The sequence below is a fragment of the Aspergillus vadensis genome (assembly GCF_003184925.1).
Source record: "Aspergillus vadensis CBS 113365 unplaced genomic scaffold BO88scaffold_33, whole genome shotgun sequence".
Classification (NCBI taxonomy): Eukaryota; Fungi; Ascomycota; class Eurotiomycetes; order Eurotiales; family Aspergillaceae; genus Aspergillus; species Aspergillus vadensis.
Genome location: NW_020292071.1, coordinates 320,627 through 345,050, shown reverse-complemented (window position 1 = coordinate 345,050; position 24,424 = coordinate 320,627). Strand labels below are relative to the sequence as shown.

The 24,424-nt window shown below is 50.7% G+C and overlaps 6 protein-coding genes across 6 annotated transcripts; 2 read left to right on the top strand and 4 right to left on the bottom strand.

Moving 5' to 3' along the window:
- Positions 1–4: 4 nt before the first annotated feature.
- Positions 5–3,503, bottom strand: BO88DRAFT_408800 (exoribonuclease II). The gene is made up of 3 exons (XM_025707804.1): positions 3,280–3,503; positions 2,888–3,225; positions 5–2,827 (listed from the first exon to the last, which is right to left on the bottom strand). Exons 1-3 carry the CDS (start codon positions 3,451–3,453, stop codon positions 205–207), a joined length of 3,135 nt encoding a protein of 1,044 aa, XP_025557923.1. The 5' UTR covers positions 3,454–3,503; the 3' UTR covers positions 5–204.
- Positions 3,504–6,399: 2,896 nt separating this feature from the next.
- Positions 6,400–7,111, top strand: BO88DRAFT_351827 (uncharacterized protein; the record flags this gene model as incomplete). The annotated part of the gene is made up of 3 exons (XM_025703550.1): positions 6,400–6,558; positions 6,629–6,960; positions 7,027–7,111. The coding sequence occupies 3 exons, from the start codon at positions 6,400–6,402 to the stop codon at positions 7,109–7,111; spliced, it is 576 nt and encodes a 191-aa protein (XP_025557922.1).
- A 333-nt stretch (positions 7,112–7,444) lies between these two features.
- Positions 7,445–7,726, bottom strand: BO88DRAFT_351915 (MoaD/ThiS family protein; the record flags this gene model as incomplete). The annotated part of the gene is made up of 1 exon (XM_025703557.1): positions 7,445–7,726. The coding sequence occupies one exon, from the start codon at positions 7,724–7,726 to the stop codon at positions 7,445–7,447; it is 282 nt and encodes a 93-aa protein (XP_025557921.1).
- Positions 7,727–8,050: 324 nt separating this feature from the next.
- BO88DRAFT_351790 (cystathionine gamma-synthase) lies at positions 8,051–9,311 on the bottom strand (the record flags this gene model as incomplete). Its single annotated transcript, XM_025703547.1, has 2 exons — positions 8,051–9,088; positions 9,144–9,311. The coding sequence occupies 2 exons, from the start codon at positions 9,309–9,311 to the stop codon at positions 8,051–8,053; spliced, it is 1,206 nt and encodes a 401-aa protein (XP_025557920.1).
- Positions 9,312–9,577: 266 nt separating this feature from the next.
- On the bottom strand, positions 9,578–13,220 carry BO88DRAFT_352000 (uncharacterized protein; the record flags this gene model as incomplete). Its single annotated transcript, XM_025703560.1, has 5 exons — positions 9,578–9,651; positions 9,711–10,057; positions 10,112–10,163; positions 10,221–10,418; positions 10,466–13,220. 5 exons carry the CDS (start codon positions 13,218–13,220, stop codon positions 9,578–9,580), a joined length of 3,426 nt encoding a protein of 1,141 aa, XP_025557919.1.
- Positions 13,221–20,002: 6,782 nt separating this feature from the next.
- Positions 20,003–23,521, top strand: BO88DRAFT_419819 (uncharacterized protein; the record flags this gene model as incomplete). The annotated part of the gene is made up of 2 exons (XM_025708410.1): positions 20,003–20,583; positions 20,659–23,521. The coding sequence occupies 2 exons, from the start codon at positions 20,003–20,005 to the stop codon at positions 23,519–23,521; spliced, it is 3,444 nt and encodes a 1,147-aa protein (XP_025557918.1).
- Positions 23,522–24,424: the final 903 nt, after the last annotated feature.

Genomic DNA, 24,424 nt, shown 5'->3' with positions numbered 1-24,424 from the left:
CAAGGTGGGTTGTCACATGAGCTAGTTGCTCTTGCCTATTTGGGATATCGACAATAAGATCTATTTGCAAGCTATGGTACATATAATATAAACACCAGACGCTTCGTATGTTAACCAGAGATGAGAGCGTTCAAAACGATGCTATTACCGGAACTCCAAAAACAACACCGATGGCCAAAACTCGATTTTCACTGTACAAATGCATCACTTCCATTCTCCCACCCGTTCAAACGGCTTAACGACCCGCGTTGCTTCCATGACCACAAGCGAGCGTGCCATATCAACGGCAGTAATCTTAGCATCCACGATACTGAGGATGTCCAGGTCAGGTGCGTCTGACATCTCTTCAGGTATCAAGACCTGGCAGCGAACTCCCAGGGACGTGATAACAGCAGCGTATCCGTTTCCGTATGGCGTACCAGCCATGGAGGTGCTGCTGTATGGCCGCTGGATCAAGCACTCGAATGTCTCGGGTAGTGGGCACTCAGAGAAGTAGAAGGCGCGGAACAGAAGCATGCATGCCCAGAATTGCTTCGAGGCTAGGTCACATTCCCGGATGCGGTTGCGCTTCCACCGGGACCGAGAAATATATTCATCAACGTATTCACGAGAGAAAGGCAGAGCAGGCTCATCCGTCTGGGCGTCCAGGCGGCGGCCATGCTCGTGTTCGAAGCGAAGCGCGGCCTCGATTTGATAATGAGCAAGGACGTCAGTGTACCGCCGCAGGGGACTGGTTGCTTTGACATAGGTGTCAAGTCCAAGAGGCGTATGATGGAGGGGACTGGATGAAGAGATACCCTTCGGAGCTGCCAACTGCAGCCAAGCTTGCCCTCCGTATTCGGACAGATTCTCATTGGTTACTTTAGGGTATTCCGGATGATAGTACGTTCCGTCGTAGACAGAAGGGATGTTGCGTTCGGCCAGCCATTTTCCAGAGACCCAACAGGCCAGGTTCATTAGAGTTGAGATAAGGTTGCGCTTCGTCATATCAGGAACTTCGTGAGGATCAATTTGTTGTTGGGCCAGTTCAATGACGGGATCGCCAAGAACGTAACGCCCTTCCGTCACCTTCATACTGGAAGGATTCAAAGGCTCTGTCCCTGCAGTCATTGAAAGAGAGATGTCGGGAGATGAAGGCCATTCCATGGCGCCGTTTTTGCGTCGGAGTTCCCGGAACGCCAGCATCAACTGTCGAAGCGTACGGAAATTGGACTCATCCTTCTCATCTACTTCCTCCTGTAACTCCTCACGCAAATTCCGCTTCGGCACTTCTCCCCCTACTCTTAAGGGCTCTAGTTCCTTTTCGGAACTAGGTTCGAAAAGACTGCGTAGCTTGCCGTGTGTTATATAGATGACGTTCCTGGCCACTCCATTCGTGATGTCGGTATCAAGAACTTCGCCCTGCAGATTCATCTTCGCGCTGAAGGTGAGAGTTGGACGGCCTGGGGCCAAACTGAAGTGCTTCTGCGTGAGGGAGCTCGGAATCATAGGATATGTACGCTCTGGGGCATACATCGTCTGGAGGCGGGAAGCGGCGTACTGCATAATCTTTCCTTCAGAATCAAGGAATGCAGTAGGGTTGGCCACATGTACACGGATCCAGAATGTATCGTCTGATCCCGGTATGCGCTCGAGAGACACACCGTCGTCAATCTCCTGGGCAGTAGCATCATCCACACAATAAACCGGTAGGTCCCCCCAGTCAATACGCACATCTTTCATCTTATCAGGAAGCTCCTGTGAGTTAAGCTTCTCGCACTCTTGTTGGACTTCCTCCCACGCCGCATCCGAGCTGGGAGAAATGCCGTGGCCGGGAAGGGCTAGACCTTGGTCGAACAAGCGAATATTCTCCCACGGGTAGAAAACACCCAGTTCTTGTAGGAAAAGAGTTGCCGTCATGGGATTCAGTTCCACAGCGCCATACATGCCTGTACTACGCATTATATGCGAACCGGCCGAGCGCATGGTCCCAGACGTCATTCTGCGCGGCGGAAGACACCACAGCTGTAAGTATTCGATGATCATACGATCGGTGTCACTGAACTTTTCTGTAACCATTTCACGATAGAGCATATGTTTGCCATCCTGGTCTGGAGTGAATCGATGAGCACTTGGACCGACGCAAGCCATGGTAGTTGGCGCGCGCGCGGTTCGGCTACGCTTGATGAGACGCTGGGCCTTCTGGACGAATTTTTGCAGAGGATGGTCCTTCAAGTTGGGAAGCCCCTTACCATTTACATTCTGGTAAAGGTGATCTTGGTGCTCGTGAGCCCAGGTGGTGACCGTGTCCAAGACTCTAGCGATTCGTCTCGGTTTGACTAGGTAATGGTTGGCAAACAGAGAGCTCCGATCATACTCGATGAAGAAAGCATTGGCGTGAGCGACGCGATGGACGAGGAACAAGAGCACATCGTTCAGCTGATCTTTTTCAATATCAAGCGCCTTGCAGGTCAGCTCCTCCAACGTATATTCACGGTAATTTTCCTCATCGGCCACAATGTCATGAATGCTGTCCAACCGGGCTGCATTCGCACGGTACAGCTCCTGCGCGTCTTGGTCGAAGGTGTACATTTTCTTGAGAAGATCCGCACCAACATTTCTCGGGACTCCACCTTCGGTCACAGATTGGAACTCTGTCTTCATCTGAGCGGCAGCGCCAGGAACGTGCGGGAGCAGGGGCGCAACCATTTCTGGAGGCACAAACCCCTTGACGACATAGTCAAGATCCTTGGCAAAAGCAATCCGCCATTTTCCTCTGTCCGTATAGAATTGTTGCTGTTTATGAATGGAGCGGATGTAGATGGCAAATGTCAGGATACCGTCGACGCTGTTCCGCAAAAGTTAGCGGCCATGATACTGCACAGCAGAACAAGTCGATTGCACTTACGCAGTCATTGCCACCAAATCACCCGGCTCCAAGTATTGATTCAAGCCCTCTCCTTCGTCGGCCGAGTTTGTGAATTCTAAGGAATCATCTGCCGCTCGTAGAGCATCGCTTCCGGCATCGCGAGCCTCACGGTTGTCGTTAAGCATGTTTCCCACCCAGGGTGCCGATGCGTCCAGGGAGTTTGAAGTCCCTGGGCCTCGAACAGGGTCCAGGTCGTTGGAATGGGACTGTTGCCATTTTCGCAGATAGGTCCGGATGTCCTTGTGCTCGTCAAACTCGAGCTTGAGACGGAGGTTAAGCACCTCAGTTGACGAGTTTAGTAGGTCTTGATCGAGATACTAAGGAGCATAATGGTAAGCCGCAAAATTCGACAATTTGTAAAGGTTTCATACCTTTGAGCCTGCGCTGAAGCATCTCCGTGATACAATTTGCGAGTAGTCTGAGAGATTGCTCTGGCGAAGGAGAGGTGGCGCGCGCGAGGCAGCTCCGCAGAGTCTCGGCGTGAGCGCGTAATTCACACCAGCCGCCCTCTGTAATACTCTCGTCTTTGGGAGTAACAAAGGCATTCTGGACCACCCATCATACATGCCCACAACCTAGAGCTCAATTCCTTGATGGAGCAAGAGGCGTGGAAGCAGCTGCGGCGAATCTCCGCGGCTGTAAAATCTACATACTGCCGGCAGTTGCCACTTACCGCTGGGGCGGTGAATATGAGTACCTGACACTTCTCCGAATCCCGAACTTTCCCCGAACTATGCAATTGTTGAATTGGCTGTGCAAGTTCTATTGCCCTTATGGAGGATGGAATGGCGTCGATAGTAAATGTTTTTGCGAGAAAGGCAATGCTCCACTATTTTTTGAGTGATATTAGCACCTTGTCTACTAGATGATGAGTCGGACTGTTTACCAACAACTGAAAGGTACGAAGTGCTACAAAACCTGATGCGTAAGTGATTGAGTAATGACCATTTGCACTTAGCACCGGATTGGAAACTATTCTTGGTTGTATGTGATTAATTGACTGATCCGAATGTCAGTGGCCTCTAGTCAGTTATGGTTGACAGATCTTCTTGAAGCACTTGATGATCACAATATATTTACTACGCTCATATTACTCGTACATGGATGGGTTTTCGCCTAGTCGATGAACTCCAGCTCGACGTCACTGAAATCGCCAGTCTACCCTGAGCTTCAAGTCTTCGTTGAGCAGCATACCGCCGTACCAGGATGATGCAAGCTATTGTGGCTCCACCCGCAACTACAAAAATATGCTCCATGCCAAAAAACACAAATTAAAGCAGTGAGAGAAGTCGGGCTCTGAGAATATAATGGAACCGCATGAAGCGAGTCGAAGCGTAGACACTGTGTGTTCTGGTCGTGGACGCTCACGGATGTGATCTTGATGAGAATTCGGCATCCTCATCTCATTAAAGGATAGTATAAAGACCCTTGCGTATCAATGACCACATTATCAGGGAGCAGATACTATCCAATTACAAACCTTCGTGCTGTTTGCATGCTAGAATTTACTGGTATTGCCATAATTGGGTGAGATGATAGATACGAATCCCTGCAAGCCCCTAAAGGAATCTGGGACTCTTGGAGCACTATTAAAATGAAGCGGCTATTGCGTGGACGGCCAAGAGCTGTCCTGCTAGATATTAGGGCTCGTCATATATGAGACTACCATTGCATCAAGCGTCGATCCTGCCTGGTATGCGGCCTTTCTGCATTAGTATATGGACATACTAGCTCTGCGCAGCTCAACAACTTGTCTATTCGACGACAAGCAATATGCGCATATCGAAGCATTGACCAATGATGCACATACAACAATCCTCCTAGAGTGAGGCCTTTCCCCAATCAACCGTTGGCGCGGGACAATATGAAGAGCCACTATCAACATTGGCACGTCACCAAAGCAGTGAGTTGTGCCCTCGGTATGATTGGATCGTATCTTTCCGATGCTCGCAGTGACCAGTAGCATAAACAAGGCGAGAGGCGCAGTCAATAGTGGCCTGACTACGACTATGGAATCAGCTAATGCAGGCATGGCGCAGGATCAGTCCAGCTTCTCAAGGAGCTCGCAACATGACCACTTTGGGGCTACGTCTCGCTCGAGCTCTACTTGGACGAGCTCTACAAGACAACAAGCTCAGGCAGCATCAATAACTCATCTACTAAAGCATCCAGCGACTTTATCAGCGATGGTATACTACTTCAAGCTACCAGTTCTGTACACGAACGTATCTACCTACACGCAGACCCACCAAAACACCCACGCACAACAAAACAACCCACAAGACATATCCAAACGCCGACAATATTAGCATCTCGAGCACCTCCCCAGAAACGGGAAAGTAGCAGCAGATCCCACTACAAGACCATCTCAAGGAATATTGCAGCTCCCTCTCAGCCAATACCTATCACCCCAACATCCCGCCTACAAACCTTCACTGCAGGTACGGGACATACCCTGAATCAATGCGCTTCTCCACGAAACGATCCCAATCAATCTACCCGCATATCCTTAATATAGAAAACGCCACAGACGACAATCCCGAGAAGCTGGACGGCGACAGCGCGATCTGCATTGCAGGCGCCTCCATCCCATTCCCCTCCAAGTACGGCGTACTGACCCTCTGATAGTAATAGTAATAGACGGAATGAGGCTGAGCAAGTCCCTCTCCCCACTGCAATCAAATCCCAATAATACCCTCCGCGCCAATCATCCACACGGCAGCCGTCTCAGGTTCAATTAAGCTCTCGTGGGTCGTTGGCCAGGAACGTTCCCGCTATGGCATCTCCAAGCGCCGGTGTGGAGTAGACCCATCCCGGTGCAGCCCTAGCTCTTTACCGCGCACTTACCTGAGCTCAATTTTTGATAGCTAGCTATGTATGAAGTAAGCGCTCGCTTCACCTTCTCCAAACAAAGCGCTCCTTAAACAGGTCTGGACAAGACTCTACTGTCCCGTCGGCGCTTCATCACGCAATGAGAGCTCAGCAACCAAGATTCGATGGATCCTCATCGGTCGGATCTAGAACACGGCACGAGTGTAGCTAAATTTGTCTGGGCCTGGAACTTGAGATTCTGTGCCGTGTAGTCTCGCCTAGCTTCATGGTCTGAATAGGTGCTTGGAGAAAGGGATATTTAAAGAGGTTGGTTGTCGTCGTAGATTTGCTTTGTCTACACTCAAGTCAAACAGCGAAAACTCACGGTCTCTCTCAGTCTCTTTGCCATTGTCTTATACATTCCTTTGATTTGGGATTGTTGTGCTACTACACTCCTTTGTATCATTGTTTGATCTCAATTGTTGTGTTTGCATACGTATTAACCACGGCCATTTGGCTAGCGGTCCTTTTCGTGTGATTGGGATTCTACAGAACACACTCTCTCTTCTCTTACAATTTGTTCTCTCACGCAAAGTGCGGCATCAAGCCATCCATCCTATAATACACTCATCTATTCGCCCAAGCAGATACAACTACCACCAGGAAGGAAATTCAAAGAAATGGCACCCCACGGACTCCTCGGCGCAACCTTCGTCTGCGCGCGCATCATCCAGCTCTGCTCACTCATCGCCATAATCGGACTAACAGCGAACTTCATCGCCGAGATTGTCTCCAACGGCGCCACGCCCCCAGCCATCTTCATCGGGACAATCACAGTGGTACGTCCTTTCTCCCAACTTTCTACCCACGCAACATCCACCCCTCTAACCACCCTTGAATGGAAACCAGACCAGCATCGCAGTAATATACAGCTTCATCACAACGATCCTCTTCCTCGACAATATCCTACACTTCCTAATCGCAGCCATCCTCGACACCCTCCTCCTCATCGCCGTGATCGTGGTATCAGTCATCATCGGAAAGCCACTCTCCTATCTGCAATGCAACAAGCTCAGCAGCGACGGGTCAAGCGGATCGTCGGCGTATACGTTCGCCACGCATCTGAGCAGCTATTTGGAGGATCTGAGTGGCGGGACGGTGAACTATACGGCGTGGATTGGGGCGAGTAAGTCGGTGTGTTTGGAGGCGAAGTCGATTTGGGGGTTGTGTATTGCTATGTGGTGAGTAACCTCCCCCCGGTGTGGTTTAGTCGGTTGGATCATGCTAATGAGGATGTATGTGCGCAGTATCATGTTCTTCTTCTCAGGCGTTTGCGGACTCGTGCTTTGGAGACAGAAGAAGGCGGCGGGTGTGGAGAAGTTGGAGGGTTAGATGATGATGACGATGGCGCTGATAATGCTAATGTTGATGTTGATGTTGATGTTGACGGTGGTGACAAACAACCCCATCCCCTAATTTATCCCCTTGCATTCTGTCCCTTCATTGATCTCTTTCCTATGTCTCCTTCCCACTTCAATCATATACATCCAAGCAAATCCACCCTAATACTCCAGACTTCCCACCCCCACCAGCCAGCGCATGTACCTATACCTATACCAAACAATAATCAGCCAAAACAGACACACAAAATCAATACCCCACAAACTACCTACCTACCTACCCAAGTAACCAATATCACTCATTCCAATAGGAGTAGACCGTTGTTCACCCCGAACTAACCGGCGGAATCACCGCAACCTCATCCCCAGGCTTAATAACCACCACCTCCCCATCCCCCTCCCCATCCACATCCACATACTCATCCCCCAAACTCACCCCACAACTACTCAACACCTTCTCCTTGATCCCCGGGTACATGGACTCAAGGGTATCAAAGAGTCTCGGTAGCGGTAAGGGAGCGGGGAGACGTTCGGATTGTTTGCCAGTGTAGGTGGATGCGGAGGCGAAGTAGTGGATTTGGAATGTTGGTATTTCTTTCGAGGACATATTTAGGGCTTGGGGACTTATTACTTCTCGTAGTAGGTTGTGATATTAGGATATTAGTAGGGGGTTGATGATTATTGTTTGTTGGGAGGTGGGATTGAGGAGGGGAGGGGAGAAAGATACTAGGGAGAAAACAAAGGCGGGCGTGCGGGGTTTGCTGATAAGGATGTGGTTGATAAGAGTGGCGGTGGGATTGGCCAGTTGGTAGTAGGTACGGAGTAGATTCTTTTGAACCAGGCAAGCAGTACTACGAGGAGATCAAGAGTTTACTAATGTTAACATCATATGAGTGCCAAGTCATATCTATGAGATCGTTCAATTCAGTCATTATTTACCCTCGACTAATTCCTTGAACGCGGTCACCAGATCCTGCCGGAGATCCTCCCAGTTCTCCAACCCGACACTGATGCGCAGCAACCGGCGATCCACAGTCGCGTCCGACATTGTCCGCCATTCGATCAACGTTTCCACTCCTCCGAGACTGGTGGCATGCTGGAAGAACGCCAGCTTGCTCGGGAGCTTCCGGGCAAAATCCTCCGTCTTCATGGTGATCGAGAAAACCGGTCCGAACCCATTGGGCATCTGCTTCAACAGCCAAGACTCGTCCTCTTTCTGCAAGCTGGCGTGGAATACCTGCTCGAGGGCACGCTGAACCACAGCTTCGTCGCTATCCGGAGCAAGACTGGGCGCACGCAGTGCATCGTTTAGCCAGGATACAAGGCTGGCTGCGTTCTGGCTCTGGCGCTGCACTCGGACTTCCAGAGTCCGCAAGCTGCGAACGCCTAACCAACTCTCCATATTTCCCATCACACTGCCCAAGAAGACCCGGTCCTCAAGCAGCTGTTTCGCCCAATCCTCACGCTGTGTAGCAAGAACTCCGCAAAGAACATCGCTGTGTCCGCCAAAATACTTCGACCCCGAATGCATCACCAAATCGGCACCCCATTCGAAAGGGTCTTGGAGGAAGGGCGGGGCGAATGTGCCATCAACAATGAGGTACGCGCCACGAGAATGAGCCTTTTGAGCATACGCTTCGATATTGAAGGCGGTTCCTTCGGGATTGACCGGTGTTTCCAGATGAATCACATCGCCAGCCTCCAATTGCTCGGCAGGGCAATCAAGATCTAGCTTCTGAAGTCCAGTGAGGCGACCGAACAGAGAAATCACGCCATGGCATCCGTGATAACCGTTTCCAATGGCGATTCGGCGGGGTTTGAGCAGGACTAGCGCCGCGTGCAAAGCTGACAACCCCGAGGAGTAGCTAATGGCCTTTCCATTGAGGAGCGAAGACAAAATGGCTTCGAACCGAGTATAATTAGGGGCAGTCAGCCGGGAATAGATGTGAGCATTGTTGTCCTTCTGATCCTAGACACGGAAGCACAGTTAGCATTGAGCTCGGAGTGCATTCGGGGAGTAAGACACCTACCCCACTGCGGTCGGCCCAGGGCACTAAGTCATCGGGGTTGTCGGAGTAGCGGAAAGTAGTGGCCACGTGAATTGGCGGAGCTACATCCGTGACGACATTCAGGGCATCGTCGACATGAAGAGCGCGCGTGGAGGCGCCCATTTCTCGATTAGCGGGAGCCATGGTGATGATGAGAGAAGATGAGAAAAAGAAACGTCAGGCCGCGCGGACGCAGTCGGGAATGCAGGCCATTCGCCATTCGGAGATTTGCTGTCGTGACTCAGGAAGAGTGGGGAAAGGGAGCCGAAGAGGGGGAGGCTGCTCCGCATCGGATAGCCGGCACGTGACGCGTGGGCCGACTGGTGGGCGAGGTGATGATGGATGGATGGATGAGTGCACAAGTAGGAAATGGATACTGCAAAACAGTGACAGTCGGACTTAGCTTAAGCCTAACGACGCAGAGAGCTCATCCTCGACGGCTCACGGACTGATCCCGGCACAGCCGCATGGAAATTCGTCCGATCTATAGAATATCAGTATCAACACCAGACATGCGCAATAGCAAGGGACCACTCGGCATACCTGCTTCAGAGTCAAAGGCAATTGAAATGTCATCGTGCTCCATTGGGTAATCCGGAGAGTCCAGAGATACAAAGTCCGATGCCGGGTCATCTTCAGTCTTCGGCAGAGCAAATTTGGCATCCACAATCCGAACCCCAAACTTGCCAGCTTTCCCGAAGCTCTCCAGGGTGTCGGTGCCTTTGAGAACGAAGTTCATGCACTTTCCATGGTGGAAGTCACTGAAGAAGACTACCAGCTGCACAATTCTGTCGCGCTTGATCACTTGGATTCGAGCCAGGCTGGATTCCCACTTCTTAGTGATCGGGACAACCATCCGGCGGCGTGAGATGGCGAACGAGGTAGCCACACTACATTCCCAGTATTAGTTATGGCCTCTTTCAACAGATCTGACTTCTGCATACCTGTCAAAAAGCACCTGGTAGCCCGTCACAGCTCGTTCGAACATATGAAGATCTGAAAGGCATATCAGTAAAGTCTTTTCAGGCCGATGTAAAGAGCAGTGTATATTACCTTGTACAGATGCAAAGTCGAATCGTCGAATCATTGGTTTAGCCATGGCGATTTTCAGAAATTCTGTTATCTTATCTGGCATCTCTGGTAGTACTAGATTCTCCGCGACGGACACAGTCCAGTCCTTCTGCCCAGGTCGGTACAGGCTGAGCCCCGTCCGGTTGTTGACATCGAGTCCCAGTTTCAGCTCACCGGGCCCTATGATTCCGTTAGCGAAGTTCTCAATAGTGATCTGGAAAGCATACCGAGATTGATCCGATCCGTGACCGATCCCCATTCAGTTGCGATGAAAGCACGCAGATTCTCGGATAGCACCGTCGGACCGTACCCATGCTCAACATGTGTGTGCTCACGGTCAATGATCGAGACTGTACCGGCAGGAAATTGAATATGATCCTTTGCTGGCTGCCCAGTATTACGGTCGGCAGGCTGTTGGATGGTGTATGCACGGATAGGAATCTCAGGTGATTTAATCTCGTTTCCCTTAGGCTGGATACCCAGAAGCAAGGAATGCATGTTTGTGCGATCCTCCGATTCATAGAATGTCATCACCATGGATCGGGTCCTTCCTTCCTCCTTGACCTTGAGTAGAAGGGCTGGTGCTCCATCCTCACCTCGGAGCAGACCGAAAACAACTGGTGCGCCGGACCCAATGGTATGACGCACACTGCTAAGAGTCTTAACCTTTGGGCTTGTGAGTACCGCAAGACGAAACCCTTGATGCACAATTCTACTGCCAGTGCCCTCAGTCAGAGTGATGGTCTTTTCGAACAGTCGAAGCCGACACCGCTCAATGGGATCGGCTGGGAAGGCTTTTGGCGTTCCAGGGTCCATATACTGGAATGACTTGAGGGTGTTTTCGAAAATTACTGTTTCACCCGACTCAGCCTGCAGGCTTGCTTCGGTCTTGCGGGTGTACTGGACAATGTTCCAGATATTCTTGAAATCATCCTCCTGAAACGCGACCTCCAACACAAACCCACGTGGCAGCTTCACCCTTATCGAATGTGACCGGACTAGCCAGTCCACGCTGTCCCATGTAGGGCCCTTTTTCTTGTCCGACTGGATCATAACATTGACAAGTTCATTCTGGCTGGTTATCGCGGCAAAGACATACCAGTCAGCACGATCACGTATTATGGACAATGCGCATGGCATGGACAGTTTCGGCATGTCATCTTCATTCGAGCTGACGAGAACATTCACAAACATGGTGCCGTAGCTAAAATAGCGACTAGTATCACTGAGTGGCATTGTTTGCACAAAGGAAGGCCCCTTTCCTGCCGTGTCCGCCAGCAGCGAGCTTGTTACTGTACCTGAGAGGACCGCAGCCACGTCCAGAGCGAAAGATGGATATCGCATCCAAACATTAGTGTCAACTGGTATGGCGGAATCGCCCTGGGATGCAATAGCCACAAGGATGTTGTTCCGCTTGATAGACATGGCTAATGAGCGAGAATGGTTCATGATCGCCTGGTGTAGGGTAAGGAGATCGGCCAACTGGGCGTTCCCGGTCGTGTTGGCTACTGCAATCACAGCATCAATACTCCTTGCGCCATAGCGGGTCACCTCATCATGTTGTGGGACGACATATTCATTGATCCATAAGGCCTTAGCAAGATCCACGATGGCTTGCTTCGCGCTTTCTGTAGAGCTGAGAAGGGGTGATCGTGTGCCAGAGCTGGAGGGGCGTGACCGTGCATAAACCTCTAGACGTTTCTTTCCCCGCAGAAACCACCACACTTCAGCTCTCACCCATTCAGACAGAGAGGTGTCCTGTATGGGCCTCGCTTCTTCCGCAGAGGCTTGGATTAAGCCTCTAAACTGAGCCATGTACGCTTTCAGATCAGTGAAAGCCGTGTCACCCAGTTGATTAGCAACGGACCGCAATGTAAACTTTGGAGCCTGAGGATTCCGCGAAGTATCGCGGTTATCCCTGCTGGCTGGAGGAGAGGGGGCGTCAGGTTGTTCCGCCATCTTGGGTATGATCTGCCGCTTCGGAGGAGAAAGGCTCTGGGCACTTCCGCCAGGAGAGAGTATAGAAGGAAGGACCGGGGTTTCAGGGCTGCGATCAACTGGACTGCGATCGATGTGAGGAGGGACTTGGGGTTCTCGAAACGGATTCTCTGGCGGGCTGGGCTCTATCTCCGAAAGGGGAGGCGTCTCATAGGTTGAACTAGGGCTGTCAGGTACAGCCACCGCCGGACTTTGCACCCCTGCTTCATCTGCAGGGGAGGGTGGATCTGGCATTCGGTGCTGCAAAGCACGTCCCTCCTCAGCTTGCATCTTGTCTCGTATCCGTTGGGCAAACGAATGGGACTCGGGTGAAGCACGGAATGATAAGCGGGAACCTCTTTCTCCCAGGTTCAGTGTCATAAGGAAATCGGCGTCCTGAGGGTTCTGTAGCAACAGTGGCTTCCAGTCCTCTATACGTGTCCCCTTCTGCGCATCTCTCTGCTGCGGCGCCGAGGCACTTAAGTCACCAAACGAAGTGTCCAGGCGAAGTTGAGGAAGCTTTGGCTGGCGGTCACCAAAGTCATCCACCATACTGGGACTGTGGCTATTCTGGTTATTACGACATAAAGAGATCTCAATTGTCGGCTTGTCAGTCTCATCGCCCCCTTCTCCAATCAATTCGGGAGTATGGGCACTGAACTTGACCGTCAACCCCTTCCGACGACTCTTGAAGGGTGGTTTCGTGAAGTCCACGGGCGGGGGAGCATCATGAAGGGCAGGGTTCAACGAAGCCGCATTGAGGACATCGTGGGCAGACGGCCATTTTTGGGTGGCATCCAATCGCGGAGGCGTAGTCTGACTCGCTCCGTAGGATACGGATTTCGAGCGAGTAGGTGCGAGGAAAGCCTCTATCTGCTGATCCGTAGAGCCCTTGGCCCGCTTGTCCTTTGAGAACAGTTTATCTCTCCAATGCGGCTTCTTGGCCGGCGCGGGCTTTTGTTCGTTCGCGATGAAGGCAAAGGGATCCTCGGTGGATGTAGACATATCGGTGAATTTCAAAGTAGGTACGTTTCCGAGATACGATACGGTCTGCTACTGAGCATCGCAGGAGATTCAGGATAGGTTGATGAAGTATATGCGGCGCCTGTCCGTCCGTCTTCTCCGCCAGTCTCGCAGGTGCGTGTGCGCAGGTGGAAAATCGACAAAAGTACGACTATTGTTGACAGCTCAGTAAATGCCAATACGGAGCGTAATCGAATACACCTTATCGCGCGTAAGTAATGGCAGCTGTCAAGGCAAGATAGAATCTCGAGTACCGAAGTAGGAAGGGAGGAGGTGGCGGTTGGTGGAAGACGTGACTCGCTCGAACTTCTTAGTGTGCGCACACAAGACTCAATATGCGACAGAGACGCGCGGCGTGAGAAAGAACAAGCTAGCGGATAACAAACACCAGAAGTGGGTGTGTGCAGAGCAATTACCCAAGTAAACGGAGCCGATTGTATGACACTGCTAGCAGGGCCGGTGCGATTACCTGCGCTGTCTGGTGGGACTCGGAGACGAGCGATCTACCAAAACCAATCAATTAAATGACCATTCAGGAACGGCGCTGCAACAAAGGGGGAAGCTAGTAAGTAGTATCTGAGCTTGGAAGCTTCAGGGGTTAGATAGAGGGGCATAAGGCAGTAGCCAAACTAACCAATGAACTGCAAGGTAGAGTGGTGTATCTGGAAACGCCAGCGCGAGTGGGCTCGGCGCTTCGCAGCTTCTGAAGGCGATGGGCGATAGTAGGGAACTATAGCTCAGCCCGCCCGGTTGTTGTACTCCGCAGAAGAGACGGGGGGGTTGATTGTAGCAAGGGAGAGACGGGGTAAGGACTAAAGCTGTTCCAGCAGCTAGTTGTGAGATATGGAGGGGAGAGCAATGCTCCAGCCACGGACAGAGCAGTCAAAGCAGAGGGAAGGAAAGGGGGAGAAGGAAGGAAGAGAGAGAGAGAGAGAGAAAGAAGGGAAAAAAAGAAGATCACAAACAATCAGGAACATGTGGACGAGTAATGGTACGACCCCGTGCTATTAAACCTCTCTCCGACCGAGGGACGGGTACCTCAGGCAGGCTAGGGAGAGGGAGGATCTCCGCAGTGGTTTTGTTCCACTGGTTGCGATTCTTCAATCCACCTCACCAATCCTTGGGCTACTACAATCAGGAATCCCGGCCAACGTGGTCGGTACCCGCCCTTTTGGAGGTTGTATGGGTTCTTCCGTTCTAGACTGTCAAATAAACGTTGACAATGGATGCTTGACTTCTCTAATTCTTTCTATTTCTATTTTTTGCCTTCCATTCTCTCTCTCTCTGCCTCTGTCTTACTCTTGGGGCTTACGAATGCCACAGTGATGGGGGCGAATGGGTTACTCCTACGTACTACTATACCAGACTATACTAGTACTCATTCCTCCCAAGGACGGAGTAAGTAAATAAATCAGCCAGCCAGTAGTACTGTATTTGAGACGACGCAGCGAACCATTGACTAGTCGATCACGTGGGGACCAGGAATCGGGGCATAAAAGCAGGAAAGGAATGGCAGGTCAACAGCTATCTATCCGTTAAAACTGCAGGGGCCATGACTGGGTCCTCTCAATATTATTTGGGAAATACTGGCAACATTCTTGTGCACCGCCTCTCCGGTCGGCTATTTTCCTTTGCAAGCCATCCGGGTAAGAGAATGCTCGATCCCAGCCGAGGGCTGTTTTTAGCATCATTGACCCAGGAAGATACTCCGTCGACAGACATTGGCGGTAAAAATCATCCCAAGATCACTGCTATTATTAACTGCCCGAGGGAGCACAACCCAAACCGCAGGTTGAAACTGACGTGGACTGGAGATGAATCAAAGCGAATAGAAACACAACCCCCTGTTATCAGAGAAACCGATCAATCTGGTGTGGCATGTGTGATTGGAGCCCACACCCCCAGTGCGTTCCGTTGGCTGGCCCCGACCCTCAGCTTGAAACGGCCCTAGTCCCTCTCGGGATTGGCCCCGCGCGCCCCTAGTCCCCTTTTGGTGAGGCTGCTGATTGCTCGGTGGGCCGCTGACGAGCCCCCGGCGAACCTTGCACGCTTGGTCTGCTTGAGGGTGAGTTTTGGGAAAAGCCGGACAAGAGTAAAGTAGATTGTTAGATAGGTAGGTGCCTCCCGCTGCTAGGGGGTTGGTGGTGCTGGTGATGCTGAGAAAAGGGCATCACCACAGCACTGTTGAAGTCGATAGCCCATAAGACAGGGTGATCGATAAGTAGTACTTAATGTACAGTATTTTCCCCGACATTTGCTGAGCTGGTTTTCTCAACCTTGCAGCTGTCGGTGGCGAAACTGAAACTCTCAGCTAGAAGTTTCGAATAGTGTTGCTCATCAATTACACAGACGGAGCTTTTCTTTTCTGACCACCTATTTACCCTACATGGATGGCAATTGTACTTCTTGTCTGCATGTAGATAACAGGGGCGGGTGCCCATCGGACCCTAACAAGTATATGATCAGCTCACTGGACATGCAGGTCTGCCAAGAAATTCAAATGCCGCACGTATAATCATTGTTTGTCTGGTATGAAATTCGTGCCGGTATACAATTCATACTTACATATTTATATTGACGGTTCCATAGAATATCCTAGTAAAATTGCAACTACTTCCTCCCTCGAAGCTACACAGACCATTGACAGAATCACAGTATAATTTTATTACTACTGCCTAGAGAATTGGAGATTGAGGACCCTCATCTAAGGGGGGAATTTAATGATCTCATTTCCGGTCAATCATTTCCCGCCTTCGCTACGGAGGTCCGGCGCGCTATCCCCAGTCCCTGAGAGTCCCTCGGTCGATCAAAGCAAAGCCAATTATTTGAGCAATCCTTTGCCGCTCAGGCACATCAACGAATGAGCTTCATCGTAGGGACTGATGTTCAGGGCGGCAACTTAGTACCCAGCCGTCGCAGATTATGGGTCAACACCATCCACTTATTTACTTGGAACATCATCCTACAACGATGAAAGCTTGACAGCACTATTTTCCGCGCCCCCATCGACTTCTTGGCGCTGAGAGCTCGCTTCTGTTAGGTACTCCGCACCTACTATATAGTAGTTAGTACAACGGAGTAATACTACGTACGACTAAGCGGATATAACTAGTCAAAATAGTATATAGAATTATGGTAGTACTCGGTAGGGAACTAAACTCAGATATGATCGGTAATGACATTTGCCGGAGTGGTATCATCTTTGAGAACTTATTAACTATCTCAAGTCTCCACCTTGGAGTATCATTCTCCGAAGAATATAACAATAATCTCAAACATTATAGCAAATTAAACTAGCAGCTCATGTTTGTATACTAATTGAACCTGTTCCTTTCAATTTTCCTAGTATGTCACCTTTATGTCTATACTACAGCGCATCCTCCCTGATTGCTACCACTCCAAAGACAACCGAAATATATTGATATGAGGCTAGTAGTTACAAGCTCGCCCAGACGTCTTGATGTAGACACTCAGATCGAGTAAGTACTTAGTAAGTACTTTGTAGTAAGTGGTTGTGCTGGGCTGGGGCCCAAGCCTCGGCTTTCCGTTTTCATCGATGCCGGCCAACACCTCCCATGCATGTATGTAGCCGTGCATGGCGACCGGTCGTACAACATCACGGGCTGCCAGGGAATTACTACTTACCTACGTACTTAACTGATTTAGTCATGACTAGTCGAAATTTGGGAGATCTATCGACCTTATCGACCAATCATCGGCTTAATAACGTGACGCTTTGTACTGTTCTGTTAGAAAATAAGGTAGCAGGCTAAAATCTTCCAATGCAACCTTACTAGACACTACTACTGTAGCACACAGTTCGTGGATATAGACAGGGAAGTATCGGACTACAATGGATGAATCCTATAATTGTTGCACCTCTTGGATTGGTCAGGAATTTTTCTACAATTCCGGAGCCTCGCTGCTCATGCTTATCGCAACTTAACTTGCTTACCTGATTATAGTCCGGGAGTTAACAAGTATACAACCTCTCACGACCGAGTAAGTCACTTAATTCTTTCAGAGATATAGATTTTTGGAGGAGGCGAAAATATAAGTAGATAGTTCGGAGTGGGATGTTTACTCCCCCCCCCACATACCAACCAGTTGCTCCCTTTTTTGCGAATTTCCCCTCTGAGAAGCATGAATTCGGTGACGCGCTCCACCCTCACGTACTTCGCGCGACACATTTCTTCGACTTATCATTAGCCCAGCGATTTAGCTAGGATTGCTAACTTCTAGTTCAGCTTGAAAGGAATCCTTACTGACGTTCTCTCCACTGACCATACTCGTGCTAAGCTTTGGCGAAACGTGTCAACTGTTCACCACAGGGGGCCAGTTCTACCGCGGTTAGGCAACTACATTTTATTTTTCCTGGCCTCTTCCCGCCCCTTAATAGCTACAGAAAAGGAAGACCACCGTGCTTTTGAGAAAGGGAATAAACGAACAGATCTATATCAGCGCAGAGCGATATCGCTGTTTTGCTAGCCATTGAATCCTTCGGTGGCACAGCCTCCGGGAGATGCAAGGACCGGTCACAGGGATCAACCGTCAATAGCCTACCCAATGATTTGAGATCCATAGACACCCGTACGTCGAAGATGATCATTGAGAGTTGGGAGAAAACTTGGCTGTGGACTGCTTCAGACTATCCCGAGTATTAATGGCAGCTTGCTGGGTTCTTGCTCTAGCTTTATTTTGCGAGCTAATCAAGCTATCCTTTTCCGGATGGCAGCAGCTACTCTTTCCACTTTATGGCTCTCTATACTACTACGTGTTATCGTCCGAAGTGATACTTGCTAAACAGGCAGTAGTTAACTCGCTAACTAACTAATCGTCCTTTTTCCTGACTCATCTAGATGAACAGCTAGCTAGTGCAATTCTCAGTGGCGAAATGTGCACTAATCTGGGACATGGCTGAATCCCGACGCCCGGATCCCCACCTGTCATTATGTATATCGGTTGTATAGGGCTACATTGTTTCGTCTGTCTCGGCTTCTCAGTGTCTTGCTCATTGGCAGCCCACATAGTAGAAAGGTCTAGAAGCTGAAGTCTCAGCGAGAGCCCATGGGAACTGAAGTCCCATATTTTGGAAAGACGAAACCAGCAATGGAATTATTCCAACTGTTGTGGCCGGATACTACTGGGAGATCGAATTCATCATTGTGCAGTATGGAAGGGGATGCAATCAGAGGGTTGTATTGGCATTGAATCGGCAGTGACAAGTAAGGGATCCTAGCCTTTTCCGGCTTTATTCTTCCCTGGCTTTGACGATAAGTGAGTGAGTGGCATGTTACACGACCATGGGCCATCAGTCAGGAAAAAGCCGACCCAGCTCCCCAGCTCTGTTTCCGGATTCGACCTTTTGTCCGCCCGTCATATTCCACCGCCAAATCATTTGGTCCTTCATGGGGCTGATGCCATCTCATCATTCATTCCTAAGCAATACCTAACTTAATCAGTAGCTGAGCTAGGTTGATCCGAGCCCACAGTGTGGCTGCGAAACAAGGAAGCGCAAAGTAGGCGGTATTAGCAAATATGAATGAACGACACATAATAATAGCTGTCAAGTAATAATTCGTTGACCATGATACTTGGAGTGATTTTAGTGACTGAGGGGTGAGACAACCTTCAGCATGAGCCTCTATTGGGGTTAGCAGCTTGTAGTAGATACTCCATAGCTACCAACTACACTAGAATACTAGCGATTAACCAACTAGCAGTCAGATGATACTCACTACGTTAACAAAAAAAGACGTACTCATCCGGCCGGTAGATCAGGTTCTGTGTGTGGGTAACTACTAGTAAGTAATGGATCGATGAATGGGTGGGTTGCCTTTCTGGCTGACTTTGGGACTTGGTTCCTCAGGATTAGCGTTGCCAAGTTTAGAAGCCACCACCCACTGGACTCACTCACTGCCACCCACCACTAGGAACTAACTACTACTAGCAGTGCTACCGCCCCAAACTGAATCCGTCGCTCCCCGGCTGCCACAGAGCAAAGAGAACAAACATGGCGGCGCAGTCAATCAGTCAAGCCAGTAAGTCAGTCAGCCAGGCAAGCAAAGCAAAGCAAAGCCCACCCCCCCGTTAATGGTGGATGGATCGATGGGCCTTTTCGCTCACCCCGAGCTGGGGGGCCTCGCATACCAATCATGCCAACTTTTTTTTTTTCTTCTTTTTCACTATCTTAATTTTTTTTAACCCTTTTCCCTTCTTTCGTCCCTTTTGCCTTGTCGCAGATTCACAGGCGTGGTGCTTTCTTTTCCTTGCACAAAGTCTAAACCGCCCATCGTATCGGGCTTCCCACTCGTTCTACTCTCCCTCTGCACTAACCAACTGCTGCTGCTGACTTCCCGTGTTTACTGCCTCACCTTCCGAGCCTGGCCTATTCCCCCTCCCCGCCAACCCCCGAAGTGATGGTGCGCATCCCCTACATCACCAACTTGGGGGAGATCGAGGAGTAATCCACTCCTGTTCTCGAATAGCCCATCATCCACAAGCCACCCTGCCATTTCCCTCATCCCAGCTTCAGCTTCCCCTTCCCTCGCCGACCTCGCCCGTTTTTAATCCTACCTACCGTTCCGTTCATTCGCTGAATCTCGACCGGGAAACGTCACTCGTTATACTTGGAGCCTGATCAGGTACCCGAGGTCCTGGGATTATTGGCATTCTCCGATACTGCTTGGACAACGTGGATTGAATCATTTACGGGGGGACTGACCTCCCCAAGGAGGTCATCCCGTTCGCTGTCGATGGCCGAAATGTCTGTACGTTGCGACGCGAGATGGCACCATGATGCGGGTTCAGCTGTCGGGACCAGAAGACAAGGTATCCAAGGTTTCGGGTTCGTGCAGGATCAGCAAACGACGCGACCATGGCGATGGCGCAGAGATCGATCATGGGTCAGTGGTATTAGCTTGATGCTGGTTGTTTTGTTGATATCTTGGATACCTCCTGCCTCTGCGGTGTTGCTGGACTTTGAGAACTGTCTGGAACCCGCTGTGATTCAATCGGAACCACGACAGCTGCAATTCGTCCCATTCGATGTCTCCGTCGTTTTCAAACAGCATGACTCTCTTCATCCTCTGAACATATCAGTCTATGGCAACGTTTCGGGAACTGCGAACGGGGAGACTTATCCATCGCCGGATGACCCCCAGTGGTCGAACCCGAACGACACTGTCGGAAAGATCGTGGATCTCGATACTGCCAACAACAAATACTCCACCCTTCTGTCGTCAATCGACGTTCTGAGCTTTTCTCCTTACAATGAACCGTCGAGATTCTGCGACTCGGTCTTCCAGGGGTCTTGTCCCCTGGGCCCCGTTTTCTATGTCAACTCGTGAGGAATCCCTTTTTCTTCGGCGCTGTTTTATACTGGTATCGCGCACTGGCTAACAATATCCTCGCTGTATAGGTCGGACCTATCCGCTTTGCGCGCTTTTTCGATTGAACACGACATGCTTTCCTCATACTACTTTTCGACCTTGTCGTCAAGACTTGTGATCAAATCTGGCGACGCTGCTGCCACGAAGCTCGGTTGTATATCCGTCGCAATAACCCCCGATCTTGGGTCGTCTCTGAAAAGCACCTTGGCTTATATCCCCCTCGTTATTCTTGTCCTGGTCGGAATCGCCACGGTAACGGCAGCGATCTACAGCCCATGGGGTACCACGGACCCCTTCCACTGGACCAGCAATTATGGTCGTGACGAAGATGTGCTCCGATTAGTAACGCCGGGATTTGGAGACTGCCTACAGTACATTCAGTTTGCAGTGTTGACCGGCTCTCTTACCCTGAACTATCCTGGTTTTTATCAGCCTGTGATCAGCCGGGTTGCTTGGTCCGTACTCATGTTCAATCAGAGTTTCCTGGATCCAGGGAACGAGCAAAACCCCGTCAAGGACGGTGTGTATGCCGTCAATGCTACCTACGGATTGGACAAACTGGATCAATATGTCGGCATGCCTGCAGCGCGTGATATTTGGCCGGGAATGATGGTTTGGCTACTGGTGATTCTAGTCGCCGTCACACTACTAATCCAGGTGGTTTTTGGTTTGCGTTCAATCTCTCGCAAGATCGCCAATAATCCGGAGGAGGACCTTCGATCTAAAAACATGCCTTTCACCGTTGGGAACATTGTCCGGGTCGTCTTCAATTTTCTACTGCTCCCGGTCCTATCAATATCTTTTTTCCAGTTGGTTATTGCCAGCGAATCCCCGGCATATTCTGTCGCACTCGCAGTTGTGGTCATAGTGATTCTGGCAGCCTTCTCTCTCTGGACAGTGCGGCTCATTGCGAACACTCGGCCCAAGTCCTACCTTTTCGACGATCTTTCGACCGTACTACTCTACGGCCCGCTTTACAATACGTTCTGTGACGATGCAGCTGCCTTCGCTTTGGTGCCAATATTCCTGACGTTCGTTCGTGGTATTGCGATTGGGGCGCTACAGCCCTCCGGCATTGCCCAGATCGTACTACTGGCTATATGCGAGGTGGTGTCGATCTTGACACTGATAGCCTTCAAGCCGTTCCCGTCACCAACGTCGATGAACCTCTACCATGCGTGCTTCTCCATCGTTCGCTTCCTGACGATCTTGCTCAGCGTCGTTTTTGTTCCTTCATTGCGCATCTCACAGGCCGCTCGAGGATGGATTGGATATATCATTCTGTTCCTTCATGCGCTTGTAATGGTTTTCGGATTCTTTTTGAACGCTCTGCAAACCCTTATCGAAGTCATTGCACGACTCGCCGGTGCGGGTGGTTACGAAGGAGGTGTCACCCGTGGTGGCCTGGTTAAGGTTTTCGGTATGCGGCAACTGTCACGGCGTGTGCCCAGACAAAGCGTCGCTACTCGTCAAAGTATGGGATCAGAAGCTGCCATGCTAGCGCACACCGATGACCGGCTGTCATCCCAGTTCGATGGGTCGAGACCTCGCAGTCTTTCGGGAAGCTCAGCCATGCTTTTGAACCGTGCTGGTGCAAGTGAAGGGCGGGCTAGCGCGATTTTCGACTCAGGCAGCGCGCACGGCGGAAACCACAGTCGGGCAAATAGTAGCGGTTTCTTTACGCCCTCAACGCCTGGTGGCTTTGCTGCTGGGTATCAGACCCCAGGAAGCAACTCCCCGAAGAGCGGTCCCGTCTTTGCAATGCATCCGCATGACCCTTACTATCGGCCGCCGCGGCCTCGGAAGAAGGTCGTGGACATGGGAGCTGCCGGGGAGAAGGGTAGAGCATCGCGGCACACCCACAGATCCTCAAGTTACGGAGAGATCGATGATGACATTATCGAAGGGCCGTCGGTCTCTGGAAGGGGCACGCCTACTCCCGCGTATATTCCGGCACCAAAAGATGACCTTGACCTTGATGATCCCCGGCAGTCACGCAAGGACTACGCGGTCCGTGAAGTCGACTTCTACTACCGAGTCCGGGGGCCGCCATTATCCCAGTCGGGCACCCGCAAGTTGAAGACTGGTCCAGCCGACCCCACTGGGCCGGTTTCTTCTGCTACCGGCTTCTTCCGTAGTCTGTTCCGCGGAAAAACCAAGGAGAAAGGAAAAGGCTTCGAGGTCGTACGCAGCAGCAGGGCACCACCGCCTGGTCTCTTTCCTGAAAGTGAAGAGTTCCATGACCAACATGAACCCTACCGAGACGAACCTGACGAGCAGGCTGCCACAGAGCAGAACCGCGAGGCCTCGGAGGCCAATGCTCAATACCGCGATTCGGATGGAGAAGGAAACGAGCGGTCTACGGAGACGCAGACTGTTCTGCCCAAGGTAGAAACGGGCGGCGACATTGAGCTTCCAAGTCGCGCGGGTTCTCAGCATAGCTCACAGTCTCCGCCTCGACCGGGTGCCGGACGCCAGGGTTCTATACGTTCTCTGGCTCCGGAAGAGCTGGATTTGACGCAGAACCCTCTCTCTGTGGTGACGGATACAGCCGCTCTGCAATCAATGGAATCCGGTCATGGAGCACCATCTGTTCATAATCAAGGGCAACTCCATCCGTCGGCCTCTGTAACTGGTCGGTTACCATTCACTGCTACCAGCTCGCCCTCCCGAGATCGCAATTTTTCCATTGCTTCCACGACCGCATCCACCACTTCAAGTCGTCGGGTAAACGATGGAAGCACACGTGTTGAGCGTCCGTCCAGTATGGGTTACGTTGCACAGTACCGCACTCAGGATAATATCCACGAAGCCAGTCCGGACGAACCATCGTTTGCGGGCAGCGCCGCCGAACTGGTGGATGAAGCGCATCACCACGACGAGGCACACTGAAGGCCAGCCTCGTCAGTCTGAAAGCATAAGCGAAGCTATCTTCCATCGGCATTGCTGTGGAGATGACGAATTTCTTTTCCCCCCTGTGTCGTCAACAAAAGGATTATGTGCAAGGAGTTTGTGATATATGGGTTTGGATTTCCGTTAAATAAGCAACCGGATCCCGCAGCATTCTGCTGGCCAGCGTGTGTCTTTTCTTTTCTTTTCTTTCCCTCCTCGTTTTTCATTCTTGTATCCACCTTTGTCTCATATCCACATCTTCTGTCTAAACCTCCCCTGCTCATGCATCGTGGCCCGTAGTTACGGCAGCCACGATTTCGACCCCTTTCCCCTGTAACCCGGCCAGTTAGGCATGGGTACGGCCTTTTTGTGTTCTGCAATCCCAGCGTCGCATCTTGTATAGGTTGGCGGATTCTTTTCGTGTATGGACTGTTAGGCAATAATTTCATTTAACTATAGTGAACGGAGAATGGAGGATAGGCGTTTACATTAGCGCTGATAATGCTAAATAGCAACAACTATGCTAGTGAAATATTTACACACATACTTAGCGGATAGAGCGATTGTAGTCCATTGTTCAAAGATGAGTGTGAGATACGAGTCATGTGAAATCATCAACGGCAGCATAACCCGAGCACCAGCCTATCTCTGATTGACGAGAGGAGATCCCCCCGTTGGCCTGACTATCAGAGCTGACTGATCCACCAGATCAGTAATTCATATGCACGGTGTCCCTAGATTCTCCGAGGCCTGGCTAGAAACACTGATAGTAAATACTCCTGACGGAATTGGCTAGTCTGGTCATCCCTGATCGGAATAATCGGCGCGAGCCTCGTGGGTGATGATAAAAGAGGCACACACAGACACACACCCGCAGACACCGAGAGAGAGACAAAGAAAGAG

Excerpts from the sequence above, each read along its gene's own strand:
- BO88DRAFT_408800 (XM_025707804.1), bottom strand. The coding sequence starts at position 3,453 with ATGCCTTTGTTACTCCCAAAGACGAGAGTATTACAGAGGGCGGCTGGT. Across the intron at positions 3,226-3,279 it reads GCTTCAGCGCAGGCTCAAAG|TATCTCGATCAAGACCTACT; the intron begins GTATGAAACCTT and ends TATGCTCCTTAG. Across the intron at positions 2,828-2,887 it reads GATTTGGTGGCAATGACTGC|CGTCGACGGTATCCTGACAT; the intron begins GTAAGTGCAATC and ends TTTGCGGAACAG.